This window comes from Aptenodytes forsteri, unplaced genomic scaffold, assembly GCF_000699145.1.
Source record: "Aptenodytes forsteri isolate BGI_AS27 unplaced genomic scaffold, ASM69914v1 Scaffold15, whole genome shotgun sequence".
Taxonomy (NCBI): Eukaryota; Metazoa; Chordata; class Aves; order Sphenisciformes; family Spheniscidae; genus Aptenodytes; species Aptenodytes forsteri.
In genome coordinates, this window is record NW_008795129.1 from 12,325,211 (window position 1) to 12,345,446 (window position 20,236).

Genomic DNA, 20,236 nt, shown 5'->3' on the forward strand with positions numbered 1-20,236 from the left:
CTCTCCCCTGTAGATCGCAAATAAAGCTTATGCAGCACTGCTAGGAATCCAGAGAGAAGCATCTGTCTGCAAAGCTGACAATCAGACAGACAACACTGAAGAGACCTCATGGAAAATGTTTTTGTCTGCAGAAAGGATGACTCTAAGAGGAGACATTTTGTAGGCACATAAGTGCATCTTTTCTTGAAATACTGTCCCAGGGTTGCGTGGAGGAAACATTGAAGCAGGGGCCGGATTCACTTTTACCGTCTTATTGCTGTTACTGCTCAGGATGCTCAAGGGTTGAAACTTGCCTGCTGGGACTGTCTGATCCTCCTGCCCAAAGCTGGATGCCTGGTACCTGTTGCATGTCCCACTAGATGAGGCTTGTCCTGCTATAGCAGCTCTGCTCACTTTGTGTGTGTGTGCCCACTAGCTGACACATGAGGCGGTGCCAGTTGCAGGAAACCCTTCCTTTTGCGGCACAAGAGATGACAGCTTGCCTCATGCCAGCCTCAGCCCGTGCGTGCAGTTGTAACCCACAGCAACTTGATTGTGTATCTGAGTGTCAGTGTCTCAGTGAGGAGGAGAGACGTTAGTGTTGCAGTGTGGCTTTATGTGTGTTTTCTTTGAGTGCGCTTGAAGGATGGGGCAGCTAGACACCTATCTGCTTTCCTGACATAGCAACTCTCAGGCAAGTCTCAAGAAGCCTTGTTGCTGTTTAGTCTTTGGCGTCAAACTTTTTTCTCTAATCCATTTTGCTTTTCTCTGTGACTGTTCTGGGTTTGGTCCAGCAGAGCTCATTGAAAGGCATTATTATAGCTCTTCTTTTCCCCCTCTCAAAGAACCTGTAAACTTCCAGCGCCTGTTTTTAATGTTAAGATGGTCTTGCCAACTCCTAGCAGGGGTCTGTAGGGAATAAGCGTAGCAATACAGACTGTCTGCAACATCCGTGCTCTTCGGCGGAGGGAGCCTTTCACTTGGAAAGGAGGGAGAGGACAGGTCTTGGCACTGGTGACACTGAGACTGGCGTGTGGGTCAGCATGCAGAGGTACTTCTGGGTTCCCTAGATGAAATTAATGCAGTTCCTCTCTGCACACTTGCAAAGCTTAATATTATTTGTCTGTTTGTATGACCGTAATTTTGGGGACTTTCCAATGCTTTTATCCTCACTTGTGAGGCAGGGAAACACACCCAGTTCCATTTTGTTGCTGGGTGCTGAGGCACGGGGGGAGGTAAGAGACTTACAGTCATTAGAGAGGAACTTTGCAGTGGCCAGGGCCGTGGCTGAGGCTTCCAGGCTGTGAACTAGCACACGCCTGGTGGCCCATCCTTCCTCTATGTGAGTCCTGTCTCGCTCAGCGTGGTTTCAGGTATGGGTGGTAAACTAGCTGAGGGCATAGAGCAGAAATACGGCTGTGAATGCTGCTGAGTGCTGTTATGCCACTGCGAGGGTGGTGAGCCCCTATTCTCCTTCTTCCTGGCGGCATAAATGGAGTTGCATGACCTTAGATTTTGGCTGACTAAATTGACTTCACTTCTCTTTCTGTTCAGTATAGGCAGGGTGCTGCCCCTTTGCAATACTGGAGGCTCCCCAGTGCCAGGCTCAGACCTGCCCTTTGCCTTGGAGCACTGTCAGCTTCAGCCGCTGAAGCGACAAGCTGGCAGTTATTTAGCTCTTGCTGGTTTTGGTGGGTAGCATCTTCCTAGCCTTTGCTTGGGACTTGCTAGGACATTATGCCATACCGGAGTATCTCTTCTCCGTGAAATTCCTTTTGCTGTGGTGATAGAAAAGCCCCTGCAACCCTCTGGCCAGGTTTAAAAGGTGCTGGACGCTTTCTCAGAAACTTGAGAAGAGGGGACAAATACCACTGCTGTGTGACATTGCCTTTTGCTTCATCAGCACTGGTGGTGTGAACCTGGACTGTGCATGAGGCTCCTCCAAGTTTCCTCCCAGTCTGCAGTTCAGCAGTAGGAAAGCATGACTGGGAACCCAGGAGTTTCCAAGGACACCTGTACTCTCATTCGACTTAGGGGAGGAAAAGTCTATGGCTTATGTTGTCAGTGAGCTAGCTACATAATATAAATTAAAGCCTTTTCTTCTCTACCTCCCTAACCTCATGGATTTTGGGCTTTTTTCTCTCCTGCAGTTTGTCTGGACTCATGGGTCAGGCTGGGTGCTTCCTGTGCCTTGTCGTGGAAGCCACTATTATCTCTCTGACTTCTAGCTCTCGGCTGAGAACAGGTCTCTGACCTTTTCCACCCCCAAAGGACACTAAAGCACGGAGAGACTTTGTGCCAGGAGCAGAGGCACAGAAAGTCTTTGTTCCTTATAAAAGACTTTGTTGAAATAGAAGGAAAGCTGTCTTCCCTGGACTGCTTTACTGATTGCATAGTATTTCTAGGCATTAAGTGAGGGATCTCAGCACTGCCTGAAAGAGGAGGCTTGTTTTTAGCTGCTACTGCAATTTAGATAAAGTAGGTTTAGGCCCAGTTTGAGTTGGCTAGGCTTCAAATGATGTCCCTTTTAATTCTGTCAACTCATGTCCTGTTCCTGCCTGAGAACTGAACTTGGCTCGTTGCTTTTCAGCTGTGCAATACAGTTCATTCAGTTGGTTTATTTAAAAAAAGGAAAGGAAGAAGGGAAAAAAAAGACCCATTTCTCTCTGTGCTTTGCATCAGTCCATGTGTCCTGAGGCTGCTCCCAAATGTCAGGGATGGACAAAGCAGCAACACCTGTAAATCTGGTATATGGTTTCATTTATAAATGCACAAGTTGTTTTAGCCTTCATACTGCATGTGGGCTGCCACTGGGAGAGGGAGGAAAGAAACGGGCATGGAGACCCAGAGGAAGCTGTATGATGCATCTCAGTGCAAGGCTGCCACAATAGCCGAAGTGGTAGGAGGACATCCAGCAGGCCCCGCGCCCTGGGACGCTTGGATGCTGCCCCCTGGCAGGTGTTTATCCTGAGTGGCCGCAGTTCAAGATCAGAACTGATCTTGTTAATGTTTTCTGCCCAAAGCGGAGGGCAGCCGAGCTCTCTGCAGGAAGCCTTTTCTCCGTCCTACCCGGAGCCTGCCTGATGCAGGAGGGTGAGGAGGAGCCCACATGCTGGGGACAAGCAAGCCCCGTTAAGAAGAGCATCTCTGACTCCTGGGGTAAGGAAGCGAAGGAGAAGCTGCACATGGTCAGCCTAGCCTTGGACAAAGGCTCTGTCCCCTCTACTGAAGGAGGAGTGCAAAACAAAGGAAACAGCTCGGGGAAGGCAGAAAACTCCCCTTTCTGCTGGTGTGAGGTCCTTTGGCAACTTATATATGAGGTCTTTGTCCCGCACGGCCTTTTCTGGGAAACGGAAGCAGCCGCTGTAATAGTTAAAGGCTTCTGCACAGAATAGTGTTGCCTCCTCCTGTCGAGGAGCTGAAAGCCACAACACAGAGGGATTGTTCCGCAGTCGTAGGAGCATCCTCTCTCGCTGCCTGTGTGCAATTGTTTGGGATGCACAGAGGAGAGTTTGAAGGTTACACGTACTGAGTAGCCTTGTAAAAAGGACCGATTTTTCCCTTGACAGCTGCCAAGCCCATGTTAGATGAAACTGCAGAGAGGAGTGGACTGAGCTGGAAGTTGGGTTCACTGTTACATATCCACCTTCTTACACTTTCTATTGAAGATCTGTGCAGCAAGTGGCGTTCAAACTGTGCTTTCTGCCTAACCCACTCTGCCTGCGAGAGTGGCAGTACGCAGAGCTCATTACAGACCATCTTCTGACAGACTCAGATGCAAGATCCTTTCCAGCAGCCTGCTCAGCCAGGAGGCAGCAAATGGGCACAGCAGGGGAAGCGTTTTGTTCTTAGTGGGGAAGAGAAACTGGGAGAGTGTATTCAGAGACTGCAGGCAGCCCAGAGCCTGTGGAAAGTGGACTTTCCTGCTTCTTGGTTTAAAATCAGAGCCTTAAAGGAATCATCTCGGAACACTTGGGATGCTGTTTCAAGAGGTGCTCCATAAACATTTTGTATTTGAACCATAAATATAACTCTTGGACTAAGTTTGTGTGTTTCTCTTGCACTACTGTAATGGGTTGGTAGAGCTCAATGCGTAACTAATATTTTACACAAATATGTGTGAATACAAAGTTCCTCTGTTTCCTGCCCTTCGGCCTCCTGCTTTGCCAAAGTAAAACAAAAGTTTGGCCTGTGCAAGCTTTAAATTCCTGAAAATTTAAGAGAAAATAATCAACCACTGAGAAAAATGCTACAGTACTCTCTCAAAGACCCCTGCCCTTCCTCTCTGTTACGAGCCCCAGAACTAATGCCGGGGTAACTAGATAACTTTTCTGAAGAGATGACGATGTGATAACTCCATAGGTGTTTTCTCACAGACCGTCTTCCTTTCTTGCCCTTTGTTGAATAATTTTTGCTAAAAGGGATACCCCAGTGCAGTCTTGCAGTCTTTCTGTTGGACGTCTGTGCTGTGAAGGCTATTAAAAGAAGCTGCTTGCATCTTCTTTGTGTCCTTCAGAGGAGGATAGTGCCTTCGCTTCCCTGTCAAGCTCCTTGAAAGCTCTTCAACAGAAATGTCTCATAGATAGATATCTAGGGGAAGATCACAAGTGACAGTACAGTCTCATGGTACTCCTTTGTCCATCTAAGCATACACGGTGGCTTGCACATGCGCAAGTATGTGGGAGGTTCAAAACCAAGAAAAAAAAGTTTTTTCTCTCCTGCTGCAGTTCTCCTCCCTCGCTGAGGACACCTAAAGGTTGCTAAATGCTGTGGGTACAAGTCTTTGTTCTAGTTGCACCTGGCTGGGTAATGTTCAGGTAACCATAAAACATTCAGGCTTTCACGTGTCAGAACACAGGATGGGGTTTTTAAATGAAAGGTAAGTATCTCTTCAAATTGGCCACGTGGGACCACATAATCTGTAAATAAACTGTCATTAAATGTGTGTTTTGAGCCGAGTCCTTATCTGACAGGAGATCCTGCTGTATAACATCCTTTCTCGCTCCCAGGCCTCCACCCCATCCTGAGGCTATTTAGTTTCTGAAAGTATTGAGGACATAAATACCATCCTTTGAAGGGGAACTGTAAAACACGTCTTGTTCAGGTGAAGGATGCAGAAAGCTGGTGGCAGCACAGCTGGACAGAGGTGGAAGGGTCTCTCACCTGGCCTGGAGCTCTGGATTTGGCAAGTGTTTAACTCCCGCTCCCTTGCGGTTGCTTGGCTGGGGATAGAGGGAGTAAGGGGAAGGTTGTCCCACTCGCCCGTTGGAAGAGGTGAAAGCAGCCCAGCCCTGCAGCATCCAAGGGAGATCAGTCTGAGTGACGGGGTGTAGAGGAGCAAGAGCTTGGAGCAGGAGAGTTTTGTGGGGCTGTGAATGAACAACTCGCATCTGTGTTCGGTTTTTTTCTCTGCCATACTCAGCAATGCCAGGTAAGTCCTTTCATGCTGCTGTGCCTTCCTCCAGCCTTCCCTCCCTGTGGGAGGAAGCCATGCAGATAAATCTGTAGATAGGTGAGAACCGTGTTGTTGCAAAAGCAAGGCGGGAGATGCATCCTGCCTCCAGCAGTGCTTACGCTGAGGGGGTGCCAAGCCTGCTGGATGTGCCAGCTCCTGCCTCTGCTGACTGTGAGGGCTGGAGAAGGCTGTAAGGAGCAGACGTGGAGGAGCTGAATGAAGTTGTGGGGAGGAGAGGAAGTGTGGGAGGCGGTGGCTGGCGGAGCAGGCTGTACAGAGTCAGGGAGAGGACAGGGGGCCCACCACTTGCAGAGGGTGGGAGTGTGCCCTGGGCACGGGAGTCACTCGCTGGGAGCCTGCATGAGAAATTCTCAGAGGCTGCAGTCATGGAAATTGTATACGCACGTAGAGATGGGCAGGGAGAAGGAGCAAGCCAGACACGCAGATGTGTAAGGGATGGAAAGAAATGTCCTGGAAAACAGAAGAGGTAGAGGAGGCCCAGAACGAAATTGGTTATTGTATGATATTGGATATTGTATGATATTGTATTACACTCTCCAATGTCACATAAGGCATCCAGGTGTCTGGGATCTACTTTGTGATAAGAAAATCAGCGTTTGTAACTCCATCAGCAGAAGCTACAGTGCAGCGAGACACGTTTTCCACCATCCCACTGCCAGTAGGGTGAGCGAGGGCTCTGAGCGGGGCACAGAGTGAGGAATCGTGTCATCTTGCTGGTGATGTACCCTGGGGAGGCACGGGAGGGCCCAGTTCTGGCCCCTTCATCAGGCTTTCAGTCCAGGGGACTTAAATGATCAAATAAGTTTATATATGCTTGCATAAATTGATGGGGCTCTTCTGAGGGCTCATTAATTTTCCAGACTTAACAACCTGGAGCTGTGCAGTAATCAACTTTGTATTTTCAACATGCTGATCAATTTTAAAAAAAAAAATCTGCATTGCGCTTCTGTTTTCTGAAACTGTCGTCAAACCTCAGAGGTCAAGCAGTCCTTACAGTATTAATAATCTGTTTTTTTCCCACACTATTTTTTTTTTTTTAAAGAACCTTTTGCCTAGGCCCCTTGTTTCTAAAAGCCCAATTTGAACCCCTGCAGTGGAGCTATTGTTTAATTGTACTCCAGGGATTTAATTCTTCCTAAGGCATCTTGTCTATGCTGCATGTCTGCAGCAGGCAGCAGCACCGTGTGAATTTGCACCTCTTCGCGGTGCCCGGGCTGGGGCAGTTCCTGTTTCCCAGACAAGAGATAAGGGGCAGCAAAACTAAACCGAAAAAGAAAAACAGGGAGGAAAAGCATTTTTTTAATGTAATGCAAATATATCATGGCTTGAATTCTACTTGTATGTTCTTAAAACATGTTCAACTTGAGTTGAAAATGAAATTACAAACTAACTGCCAGTGGGCCCCACAGATTGTATCGCAATTGTTTTTCCCCTTTACCAATCCATGTGTGCAGTCCTTTGTAGGTTAGGAAACTACGCAGACAGACTAAATTTAGCATTAATTTGATTATCCCTAGATTATCTTAATTTAATGTGGCTGGCAAATGAGTCTGAATGAAGTCTTTTTCTTTATACTCTGTTTTTGTTGTTTTTAAATTTGCATCTGTGTAATGAGTTGCAATAACAGTATTACTTTGAGATTTTTAGACGCGATTTTCATGTTTAGCTTCTGTATCGGTTTATTATAGCTACATCTTTGCATGCATGCTTGTATCCATTATTGAGCTACTTAGAAATATATTAAGTAGCTCTGGTGAAAAATATAGCTAATGCATTTCAGTGTTGGACTCTGTCTGCCCTTAGTTTCTCTGAATTAATTCTAGCTGTTCAGTCTGCAAAATGGTACTGAAAAACAACATCAAATCTTATTTGTGACAGATTGCCAGATTACCTTTTTTTTAACAAAGCCAGACTGAATATTAAAAATGTGTTGGAGAAAATACATTTATATAATAAATTATACAGACCGTACATGGGGTAATAGCAATGCAATAAATTACATTGTTTCTGTAAGTATCGGATAAGCTGCATTCAATTTAAACGTCTGGCTGCATCACTGTCATGCTGGTCAGGAGCTCGCTGGGGGCCTTTTTAACATTCCTGCACCCGTAAGTCATGGAGTCGAAATCCTTCTTTGCTTTGCCCTCAAATACAGAATTTCTCTGACGTCTGTGACTCGCTGCCTGCAGTTTAGCCGAGATCTCACAGTCGGATACAAAATGTAGGTTTGTACCCCTTAGAGCAGCGAGTTTTCAAGCCGCTGAGTGATGCGGGTAATGTAGGTCTGGCTCGTGTGAGGGATGTGGTCATCTTGTTTGCATGCCAGCATCCCCAGTGCCACACACTGTTGCAAATTTATTGAGTACATTTTTTTAGACCAAGCTAGCAGAGAAGTGCCAAGCGTTGTGCTAGCATAGCTGAGCAACATTACTGGCTCGAGGGGGTGAGCCAGGTTAGCTGCTGCTTTCTCAGGCAGACAAGCAGGATTGTTTCTTTCAGCATCATCTTGCACATATCCCAGAATAAAGTGACCGTGTAATGATGGCCTGGCTTTCCGCAGAAACAAGAGAGGAACACAGAAACTTGCTTTTGAAGGATATGAGTGCAGTAGAGCAGCTGTTTTCCCAAAACCAAGCACACTTAGTAGTTAATGTAGTTAGGGCTTCTCCCACTCTGTGCAGTATCAGCTCATAACCTGTAACACAGTGTCCAGATGGCTTTATCTGACTGATTGTCAGAACAGTTTAACCCCTCTGTTGCAGATTTTAGCTGGCATTTCGAAGGAGGAGGTGTCCAGAACAGATACAGAGGAACAGTCAGGCTACAAATCTATTCTCCTAGTTTGAAAATCTATCTAAAGAATTGCATGGTGTGACCATGTCAGAAGGGGGAAGTTTCTGGCCTTTGGATGAACCAGGGTGATGCAGTCTGAACTGCCCCAGAGCCAGACTCAGTCTGGGGACTGTATGCCAGGCCATGCGTGGACAGGAGATATGCTTCAAGTTCCCTTGCTGTCTCCTCGCTGGTGGAACAGCATCAGCTCTTTGTTTTCCTCCATACGGTCCCCTGTGTGCATGCCGGAGAAGATATTTGACTCCCAGATACCCAAACAGCTGTTTCCTATCGGCTCTGGGTACAGGGTAGCAAGCTCACTGGAGATGTTCCCTGACCCAGATTCAGCCTGGGGCCACCCTTTGGATGGAGCTCTCTTAGATCCTAGTACTTGTCTCTGCTGTCCTTTTCAACTTACTCCCTGTGGCTATTAAAGGGAGTAAGGGCTCCTAGCAGGATCCCCTACATGTGAAACTGGCAGGTTTAAAAAAGAAATTGGAAATACAGTGGGAAGTAATCTGTGTTTCTCTCTAGAGCTAGGTAACACCTCTTGAGCACAGATTGCATGCATTACACTGTTTATAAAACATGTTGAGGCCAAGAATATGACTTGGTTTTATTCCTTTAGGCATCAGCTATACTTAGTCAAATTAAAGGTGGGGGGGAATGCACTCCAAGAAAATATATGAGCAATGTTACACAAAGAAAATTTACGAGTCCACAGTGGAATGGTTCCCTCTGAGTTATTTCCCCAGTTCTCATTATAGAGCAGTTGGATAGTAAAGTTAGGAGAGATTGTGCAGCTGAATTATGACCATTGCTGCATGGAGGAACCTCACCTGCTTCACATGGGCTGTAAAGGAAAATGGATAATGACATTTTAAAGACTTCAAAATATGGGAAGCTTAACGGAGTGGTCTGGTATAACTGTCTTATAGATGCTGCTTTTGCATAATAGAATGGTACAAGAGCTGGCCTATGGGAAATTTAGACTCCTCATTTCTGTGGAGCTGGAGAGAGGCTTCAGATTTGCTATTATAAATTATGAGATAAAATAGTAAGTTTGAAATGAAATGTTTTAATGATTTCCTTGTTGAGTTCTTATGAAATCAATACCTCCCTATGAAGCAGTTTGATTTCATGGAATCAACATTCCCTGCCAGAAGGAGAAAAAAAAAAAAATCAGTAGTTTTTGTTAAAACACAAACTTGCAGAAAAAGAACCAGTTTCAAGTGTGTGAGGATGGATCACCTTGCTGCATTAGGTTTAAATCCTGTTAGTGCCCCTTCCAAGCAGGAAGGGTGTGATTGTCCAAGAGGTTACTGCAACAAGCCTGTGTATCTACAACACATACAGCACTCCCATGGTAATTGCTGAAGGATACGTGTTTATCCTGAGGCAGGTCAGGTAGCTTAGCTCTTCCTTCCATGGAGGGAACACGGAACCACCTCAGGTTTACTGTGAGGCAGAAGTATTCAACAGCAGTTCCTGTGAATCAGCTCATATGCAGTAAATCAGAGCCTTAGTTTACTCCTGAGGATTTGCTGATTTAGCCATACGCAAAATCATTTGGTTTTAATTTTTTAATGTATTTTCTTTCAGTTCCTTCGCTATTTAATTCCTCCTGTTGATGGCTAGATCATTTCTGTGCTTTGCCATCTGTCTTACGCATTTGACAATTCCCTGGTGAGGTCCTGGTAACTTTTTATGGTGACTATTGGTTTTGCTGTGCTCACCTGAGGAAATAAAGCTTATGCAGTCATGCTGTTCTCCTGCCTAGAAGACTGACTGTGCTACCCTAACGGTGTTTGAACCTGTTGACCAATGTCAAACAGACTTAACAGGGTGGTAGGGCTCTTGGAGAGACTTGGATTGTAAAAATGAGCAGGTGAGTAAAAATGCTAACTGTGCCCTCTGCAGTGGAGAAGAGTGGAGACGTGTTACGCTTGACCTTAGACACAAGTGAATCTAGATAGGGTCCTCCTGTGTGTGCCATAGCTGCAGTAAAAGCTTTAGTCAGAGCTCCTTCCTCCTTAGGCAATGACGAATCCATCCACAACATGCAAACCCACAGAGAAAAGAGCGTCCTTAGTTCCCCCGTTCATAGAGGTCATCTCCAAGCTTACTCTGGAGCACGGGAACGCACCAACTGGCCACCAGTTTGAGGCTTGCTATTTATTGGAAGAATACATCAGATTCCTCCCATTATATAAAATGGTTTCCCTGGACATGTCACATCTCTTGTTGGCTTTGCTGTGGAGTCAGGTAACACCGAAGTTCAAAGAGGCAGAAGTCTTTGCAGCAGCAAAAGATACCCGAGTCCTGGCAGACTGAATGTTGCCCTCTTGAAATGGTAGAGAAGGTGCTCGTTCAGTAGTAGCCCATGATTTTTCACAGCTACTGCTGAAAGCCATCTCACCTTTTCCTGGATTCTGGACACAAATGCATTTTGTCTCATTAAGAAATACAGTGCAAAAGCACTTTTGTAACATCTACTGTGCTTCAGTCCCTCCTCAAAACCAGTAAGAAACATTGCCATGGTATGCTAATCTGCACAGCATTACAGCAGGTCAAAAGGGTTGTCGTAGCAGAGCTTAAGAGTGAAAAGTGTTGGATTGATGGTTGCTGTAAATGGGCTTGAATAAAGCAGAGGCTGTTCCTGAACCTACAAGGGCCTCGGACAGCATCAGTGTTGTGATGGGATCCTTGCAGAACTGCTGAGGCTTTAAACTTTCAGGTTTACTAAATTGATACAATTTGCAAAGGAACATTCTGTGCTTATCTGAAAGGGGAGTCATGTTTTGGCCTAAAACTAGAAATTGTTTTGGGATGCTTGTAGGAGTGAGTCCTGTCAGACTGGGTCAGTGCTCCATGGACATAAACTTCTTCTTGTAATCTTTTATTTTTACATAAAACATTTCTTTTACATGTATATTAATACCTATTTTTCATGTCTGTATTTTCAAGTATTTAGTTTATAAGTAGCTTCCAGTTGCGAGTGTAGGTGTCTCATTTGATATCTGCAGTAACAGGCATCAAAATGTGTACTGAGAGATATGGCTATGAAACCATGAATGCTGAGAGACCCCTATTAGCATCATTATCACTGAAGGTCCTGGTCCCATCCTTGGTTCATAGCAGTGCAAAACAGATCTCAGAAATGAGTTTGGAGATGGCAGGCTGCTTCTCCAGTTAGTCCACGTGGTATGGGAGACATGGGGATGCATTTGTGGGAACAACAGGAGCTGTCTTTAGGCATGTCTGACTGAAGTGTGTTGCTCCTTGTAAGGTGTTTGTCCTTCTAGTGTACCTGAGATGAGTGCGTGTGTCATCTGCCTACTCATCTCTTGGTTTTATGTAAATATATATGAACATGTAGGAAATACTAGCACATTTTACATGTTTGTAGACGAAAGGTAAGTTGTACGAAGTGTGTTATTGGCAGCACTGCAAATGATAGGAAGGTGTAAAAACCACAGGAGACTTTTTCTCATCCATCTGTGCTGTGATGACTTTGGGGACTTACCTAGATGTTGTATGTTCTAATTCAACATTTGTGAAACCCCCAAATTTAGTTATAGATTTACTTTGGAGAAATCATTTATGAAAACTTTAGGATTTTTTGGTTAAAATGTTGTTTGAAGCCTAAATGAAGATTTTCATTGTCATGTTTTGAAAACATGAGTGTGAAAGGTGGGAAGGGAGGATGCTCATCCCTGTTTCCAGCATGAAGCAAGAGAAGGTAGTTATCTAGGCCTTTCTTCCTGTAATTTCTTAGTTTCTGTGGCTACAAGTCCTGTAATTCAAGCTGTCCTCAGTGCCGCCATGGTCTCTGTACAAGAGCTGATCTTACATTCCATATGAGTTACAATGCAGCAAGCGAAGAGCTGAGTTTCAGGCTGTAATTCTGAATTTCTTGCACTCTTACAGGTTTTAATTTGGCTTCATGTTATTTGCAGAAATTTTTTTGTGATTTAATTGAGTAGTCAGTGTGAATTTTGTGGTGTTCATGTGCATGCAAGGGAGAAGGAGATTTTCTAAGTGTTCACATGGACATAAACAGGTGGGTTTCCAGCAGAGACATTTGCATTTGAAAACCTGCTCTAAACGGGCAGGGCTTTCCCAGGAGAAGCAGCACCAGCAGTGAAATGCAGCGATCGATCAGCATAGAATTGTGTGAGCATTTGATGGGCAAAATGTTGTGGTATAAAGACAGGGCCCAAGAATAAGCTCTTTGTGGCTTTGTTTCATTCCTGAAAACTGTGACTGAGAGGCTTTTATCATTTAAAAAAAAAAATTAATCAGCCACGTTTTGGCTAACCTGGAAAACATCACAAGATCCTTTGCAACATTCTAAGTGCTGTTTCTTTAATCTAATTTTGATACTAAAAAAAAAAAATCATGTTTTTCATTTGTCTGCTTATATTTTGCCAACTCTAAAAGTAAAGTAATATCTGAACCAATCCTTTCAGTTGCAGAGCTGAAAGCGTGTAATTTAGTGTACATAATGATAAACTCTTTCTTTCGAGCAGCTTGCATTTGCTATGTTTTCTTTCTTTCCTAATTTTAACTAAGGAAAACATTCCCTTACTTATCACAACACTTCTGTTGCATGCCTCTTTTTTCGGGCCAAGTTCCTTATGGTATTTGGAGTTTATTTTAATTCTTAATCAAATAAGCTGTCCAAGAAATTCATCTGAAAAAATATATATAATAAATGTTCAAATACACACCAATGGGGACACCTGGTGGAGAAACTATGAGTTGCCCAGGATGCCCTGCATTAAACCCATGAATGGGTGAGCATGAGTTAGCTCATTAGTGAGATGACTGTGAGTATTTTTAACTACAGCAGCTGTGAGATAACTCTTATTAGTTTACCTGCCTGCTGCTGGTGGCTCCCTCGAAGCATCCTGCACTTGCTGCTGGCCAAGAGTACGTGCACGCGGTTGTGGTGGTGCTGGTGCACGGTGGGTGGCGTGCATCTGATTCCTCAGTGTCTGTTGTTTAATGTGACTGGGGACAAAGCTGCAATTCCTGGCAAATGCCGTCTCTCTCTTGCCGCTGCAGAAGCTGCCGTGTCCAAGGATTCTCAGATAAGCCCTACAGATACTTATTTAAGAGATGCCCTATTGATGTGTATTTGGAAGGTGATGTGGGAAGGTTAGGTGAAGATCTGGGACCACGTCTGCTTGTAGCTGCAGGGCAGAGAACACTCCTCTGCATTGGATCCTGCTCTGTATCATACGAGATGCTCCAGTCTTGACAGACAGCAGCTCAGGTAACCACTAACATTTTCCAGTCTGCAGTGGAAGTCCTAGTCCTCCTCCAGTGCACAATGCCTCTCTTTCCACACTCCTGTAAGAGTGGCCTTGGGAGAGACCACAGTGAGGACAGCAGCCCAGACTGGCTTCATCAATGAGCTTGGTCAGGAAGAGGGGTGCTGTGCTTGCCACTGACTTTGGAAGCAGGCAGACGGTACTCGGTTCATCCCTGGGGCACTACACCTATGTCAAAAGCTCTACCTGGAGTGTGACAAGCACAGGACCCGAGGACAAGGCAGTTGGCTAGGCAGCATTATTGCACACATGCTCTAGGAACTGTGTGCAAATGGAGCATGCTTTAATTGGTGTGAAAGTGGTCGTGGTTCATTGTTTTACTTCTAGGTCACTCAGGAAGCAAGCATTAGCCTTTCCTGTGATGGGACAGCAACATACAGATGGGTTCTGGTGTGCCTTCTGGCATGCACCAGCTGTGGAACATGGGATTATCTGGGGGTTTTGTCTTTCTAAGTAGGAGAGGAGGAGAAGAAAGGAATGCTTACAGTCGTGAAGAGGGAAGGATAATTTCTGGTTCTTTGTTTTGATGCAGTCTATTCTGACATAGGGTGAGATTTATAGCCTACTGGTTTTCTCATTGTTTGGGAAAGAAGGAACATATTAATTATAATTCTGCACCAGAGCCACCAGACAATTGGGAGAGAAAGTGACTTTGACTTAGACCATCACAAGTTGGGCAGCGGACTGTGGATTTTTGTTAGATATAGCAGAGTATTATGTGCGTTTAATTCATATTTCAGAATCTTTTCTCTGTGGCAAATCAGAGCTGCATATTAAGTATGAATCGCCGTCCCATAGGCATCCAGTATGGCCTGCTGACTCTGCACCCTCTCACAAAACGAGACTAATAGTAAATGAGAGAGAAGCTGATTTTATTTGTTGATATTCCTGTGTGGGGATTAATATCAAAGCAGGACACCATTTTTTGCCACAGAACTCGAGAGGGCAATTTTAAAGTCAGTGCTTGAATTCAGATGGCTCAGTGAGACCCCTTTCCTGCTTCAGGTGCTTCAGCTGGCTCAGAGACGCAGCAGAGCTGACTGGAGGCAGTCATCATGAATAGCCACCAGTGACTGTCTTGGTCCAGACCAGAGGTCCCTGCCTGACAGCGGTCAGGAGCAGATGCTAACAGAAGGAGTATTCTAGCAGACTTTATGGACTAACTATTTCTCGTTTCTCTTCCTTGCAGAAAACACCTTCTGCAGTGGTGACCATGTATCGTGGCACAGCCCTTTGGACAACAGTGAATCTAGAATCCAGCATATGTTACTTACAGAAGACCCTCAGATGCAGCCGGTGCAGACTCCTTTTGGGGTCGTTACTTTCCTACAGGTATGACCCAGCAATGGTGGCTCTGACTGTCACCTCCTGAGAGTGGAATGTGCCTAACATTGCATTTCATTTAGCTTTGATAAGTCAGATGCTTATTATCCTGTCTTCCACCTTTCTTCCTTATTTGATTACCGTGGATCTCATCTTTGAGTTGTTACTCTGGAGGTATTCAGTAAGCATTTTACTAGGATTGAGCAATGGCACACTCAGCTCTCAAGATAGAGGTCTGTCTGATGGAGAAAATGTTTACGCCGTGAAACAGACCTTCAGTTGAATATTACATTACTGCCCTGAAATTTCAAAGATGAACATGGGGAAAAAAGCTGAGAAAAACACTTTTAGAAAGTAACGTAGAGATAAATTCAAATTAATTCTATGACAGTATCGGTAAGTGATCCTCTGGTTTGAGTTCCAGGAAAAGATGTGTTTGGAGCAGGACTCAGAGTTGCTTTAGCATTATTTAATGGCAGAAATGTAGCTTACAGCATTGACACAAAGATTCTTTAGAGGCTAAGTGAGTTTTCCTGTATTGATCTACAGTTTAAGAAAGGTTCAGGTTTGCTTTGCAAAAGAAACATTTAAAAAATCCCTTGTGATTTAACCCTACTGTTCAGTGAGGGGAGCTTCCTTGGCCAAACAGGTTTGCTTGCTTTCCCGAAGTCCTCCTTCTCAGTGAGAGGAGATATGTCTTAGATATGGGCTGCTTTGGACATTTTTAAATTGCAGATGGAGTTGTTAACCTTAGTGGAAGAACTGGCGTAGTTTATACCAACTGCTGATTTCTGCCTGCTCTGTGGAAAAGCTTTCCTCCTGTGGGAAATTCAGGTGTAAGGGGAAGCTCCGTTACCACAGACCTGCACAAGGCAACTGCTGTGCAAGGGAAAAGGCTTTCCTGAATTTTCTGAGGTGCCCAAATGTCTGTTCTATCAACAAGAAAGAGATGGGTGTGGGATTAATCAGTGAAAGGTGAATTGTGGGACCTGGAAGCAGAAATAGAGAGCCAAGCTAAGCAGGGTGATTCCTGGCTGACTCCCCAGTTAGCGCTGCGTTAGTCCACATCTCTTCTTTAGTGACCAGCTGTCCTGGGTCAAAGGACAGTCAGCTTGTTGGATCCTGAGGCTCTTGGCCTCTAATCTTCCACAACACATACGGTTGACTTGTTTTTCCCCTTTGTTTGATGCTTGTTGTTATGGATTTATTTTGACCCATGAGGATAAATGATTGTAAAAAGAAAAGAATGAACACAAAATAATTTTCTGTTTAGAGACTTGCCGTTTGTATGTAATTAGTGAGTGAAAGCCCAGGGAGGGGTGTCCTGAAGCAAGGGTGATTCAAGCTGTTCATGGAGGAGAATGGGTGGGGATGAAGTGCATCTCCAAGGGCTGGGTCCTGAGAAAGTGAGCTCTCTAAGGGGTAGGGGAGGTAGGGTGTGCAGAACTGGGTACATGCTGACGTTGATGGTTTTCCACACAGATCTCTATCAGTGCAGACATGCGCTTGCGGCAAAGGCACATCATGCACTTCTGCTTGCTGCTCTTCAGAACTTAGTTTTCAGTTTTCCTCTTTTCTGATAAAACATCAGTTGAACAGATTTTGATCAGAAATCCAGTGTTGTTGGAAAAGGCTTAAGAGTATTGAGGAAGAAAATAGAAGGCCATGCTAAAATAATTTTTCATCCCAAAGAGTGAATCATTGTACTCAAAGGCACAAGCCAGTGGTTGATGGATCGGGAAGAAACTGCCTTCCTCTATCAGCTGAAGGGTGTTTCACCCCTTCATTTGATGCGGCTGATCTCAGCTGCTGTAAGAGGGATGTCTGGTATTGCTCAGTGTGGCAGCTCCCATCCTGAAAAGCAAACACATCCTGCCTTATACAGGAAGGCAGAAGTCTGCAATTGCCTGCAGTGACGAGTGGATTATGTGATGTGTAAGCAGCTTTACTTTATGGTGCCGGGTAAGATGTAACTAGTCAGCAAACTGAGCTGGTCAAGGATTTATGAGCACCAAAGCATTCCCTTGTGGCAGCAGGTCCCTTGTCTGATTGAAATTGCTGGTGCAGTATTGCATTTGCCCCTAGCAGTTGGCTGACAGAGCAGTGTTTTGCATGTGCTCAGACCCTAACCTGTCCTGTCTTGTGTGGACTAGATTGAAGAGTGAGAACAGACTAGTGGATCCTCGGTAAACCCTGATTTGTCATCAGACCCTCCTCATAGTTAAGTTCACACATGCCATGCAAGATTAAATGTTACATGACCAGGGCACTTCACGTGGTAAGTGTAGAGAGATGGCATAAGGAATTGCAGAATCTCTTGGTTGTCTCAGGCTCCATTTGACCTCACTCATCTAGTTAGTTTAAAGAAATGGTGCTTCTCTGTATCTGCGCTTTTTGATCCACACCATGTTGCACATTTTCTCTACAGTTCTTGCATGGTTCCCATCCAGTTTAGTGTCTCTGTTTTCATTTACTCCAGATTGTTGGAGTTTGCACTGAGGAACTGCATGCGGCTCAGCAGTGGAACGGGCAAGGGATCTTGGAACTGCTTCGGACTGTCCCAGTGTAAGTGCTCATGTAGCTCCATATAGGGGAGCATTCCTGTAGAGAACAATTCAGTTGTTTGTTTTTATTAACAATCTTTAACTTGTTGATGGAACTTGTTTAATCCTGTGCTGTACCAAGAGATGGGAATTCATTGCAAATCTATTCTCATACACAGACACTTAGATGGCAAATTAATGAATGTGGAAGTCCACATGTTCAGGGTGAAGTAGAATGAGATCTTGAAAGCTTAATTTCCTTCCTCTTACGCCTGCAGCATTTTCTCATTGGTTCTTCCTGAGAGAGCTGGGATAACTTACTGGCGACCTCTCTGTGTAGTTCAAAAGAAAGGAAGGAGAGGGTCTGACTTACAGTGCCTAGCAAAGCTTGGGTACAGTCTGAAAGTGAGAAAGTTGCTCTCAAACTGGCCCCACTCTTGGTGGGCTCATTTGCAGTAGCAGTGCTCATGCAAGTGAAGTTCATTGTTATTTCTCGCGTGGCAAAACACAGATGTCACTGGGTTAAGGAGGAGGTGGGTTTTAAATGTTAAATGATAGGTTGATGCCTTATTTGCTGCTAGGTTGCAGCTAAACTTTTTTGGCTTACAGGTGTTTTGTTTAAATATTTTTCTCTTATATTTAGTGGAAGTTATTGCTGTGTGATGGTAGCTCAAAAGATTTTTTTAAACAAAATGGTTACGAATATGTGTTCCTGGGCACAATAGTACACTCTCTAGTGTCACAATGGCCTTTGATTGATTGATTATTTGGAAGAGTCCAGCCTTTGCTGCTGGATTTCTTAAACTTGAACTTTTCCCTTTTAGGCACAAGTGCAGATAATTCACTAGTGCGAATGCCCTAGAGTAGAGTGAATTTGTCCAGCTGCAAGCTTTGTTTCTGGGACCCCAAGACAATAAACACTGCCTGCAGCTCCCTTGGCTCCTCTAAGTCAATATAGATACAGCACCTCTTTCCTCAGTCTGCTCTCATGCTGATTTTTGGCTTTTGTGCTGTGGTACAAGCACCTTTCCAAGGATAAAATGAAACCCAAATGTGTACGATTCGAAGGCAAAGCTGCAAACTTACTAAGCTGCTGATGTGGAGTCAGGGTAAAAGTCTCTTGCACCCCAGTGAGGGACTGAAGCAGTTGGCACCTCTGCAGTTAATAATTAACAGCTTCCAAAGTGATGTCAAAAAAGAGTGGCTATCGATGCATCTGAAAAGCTATAAAATATTAACTTTTATTGCTCCCACTCCAAGTGCTTTAGGGGACTGTAACACAGACAAGGCCAGAGGAGGGGGCTTTTGACCGCAGTAACAAAGTATCTCATGAAAAAATGAAAATTTTTATGGCAATTCCAAAAGGTTTCAGTTTTTACTTCAAATGAAAAGCACCATCTAAGGCTGACTTCTGCAGTCTGCCTGCACTGTGACCCAAAGTCTCCGAGCAGTTCATCTTCACAGTAATCTGTTTTCTATCACCTTTGTTGGGAAACATCTTGACCCTTCTGACTTTTATTGCTAATGAAAACAAAGATTTCCCTGAACCATCTAAGTACTTGACCATTAAGTACCAACTGGGCAAAATGTCTATTGTGAGGATATTTATCAGAGCAATAAGCTTTTTATGGTACTGAACATGACTGCCGATCTCAGCAAAAAGTGCAGTCCTATTGGGACCCTGCTGCATCTTTAGATATGTAATAGAGGTATAAATCTCAACCCCATGCCTTGCCCATCTTTCTTAGACCTAGGCTACACTGGACTTCTCAGTCCCAATTCAGTTACCTGTAAGATTAAAACCCAGTTCAGTCTTGTATGAGTAAGTGGGTCCACACAGGGGACCTGTGTCAATCCTCACTGCTTTGCAAGAGTTGGTGGTGCCAGACACTAGGCAGGTAACAGCTAGGTCATGGAAGGCTTTCATTATGTATTTACGAAATGTAAAGGACAAATGCATGCTATGGGATATATACACAACATAGAGGGGCTTCTAGGCTTGTTTTAAACTGTCTTGTGCTTCCTTCCAGTAAAGGTCCACTCTGAGGACTCTGTTGGGGAGTACTAGCTAAAGTGCTTGTTTGGTTCATTACCTTTCCTTCTTTCTTTGTAGAGCTGGAGGCCCCTGGTTGATAACGGATATGCGAAGAGGAGAGACAATATTTGAGATTGATCCACATCTGCAAGTATGTCTTTAGTTAATAAAATGTCATGTCTTTTGTAGTAGTCAGGGAGAATTGGTTTAATGCTATAAAACAGTTCTATTATTTTCTGTAAAGGTGCTGTGATCTTCTCAATGTTTGCAGTAATCCCGGAAAAGTCTTAGAGACTCCCTTTGCCCTCTCAGGGTGGTTCAAGAGTGCACATGTCCAGCCCCAGGTGGATGGCAGCTCTAGGAAGAAATTTAGAGAAGGGAGACCAGGAAAGCAGAATCTCATATATGAGACAAATTGGTAAGATTTGGACTGCATGTTTTAGAAAGGAGGAAAATAGAAGAAGGTAAAAGAACATAGAACAGTACAAGATTTAGAGATGACAGATCAGGAAATTCTTCCTTTGTTTTATATGCAAGCATAAGGAGATATAACATGCAGAAAACTCAAAACCAGCTAAGTAATATTTTTTCCCAGCAAATGTGACAGTCTAGCTCATTCGTGTAGGATGTCACTTGAGGCCAAGTAGTTAGAAATAATGGGAAGCCAAAGTATCTCATGCAGTTGTTAATAATCCATGCAGAAAGATAT

At 44.4% G+C, this 20,236-nt stretch overlaps 1 protein-coding gene across 2 annotated transcripts in view; it reads left to right on the forward strand.

Moving 5' to 3' along the window:
* SUFU (SUFU negative regulator of hedgehog signaling) overlaps positions 1–20,236 on the forward strand; it is a 92,953-nt gene that overhangs the window by 29,968 nt on the left and 42,749 nt on the right. For both annotated transcript variants that reach the window (XM_009277821.1, XM_019471734.1), the window contains exons 3-5: positions 14,816–14,958; positions 17,429–17,514; positions 19,606–19,678. In XM_009277821.1, coding sequence (XP_009276096.1) covers positions 14,816–14,958; positions 17,429–17,514; positions 19,606–19,678 — 302 coding nt within the window. The remainder of the gene's footprint in view (positions 1–14,815; positions 14,959–17,428; positions 17,515–19,605; positions 19,679–20,236) is intronic.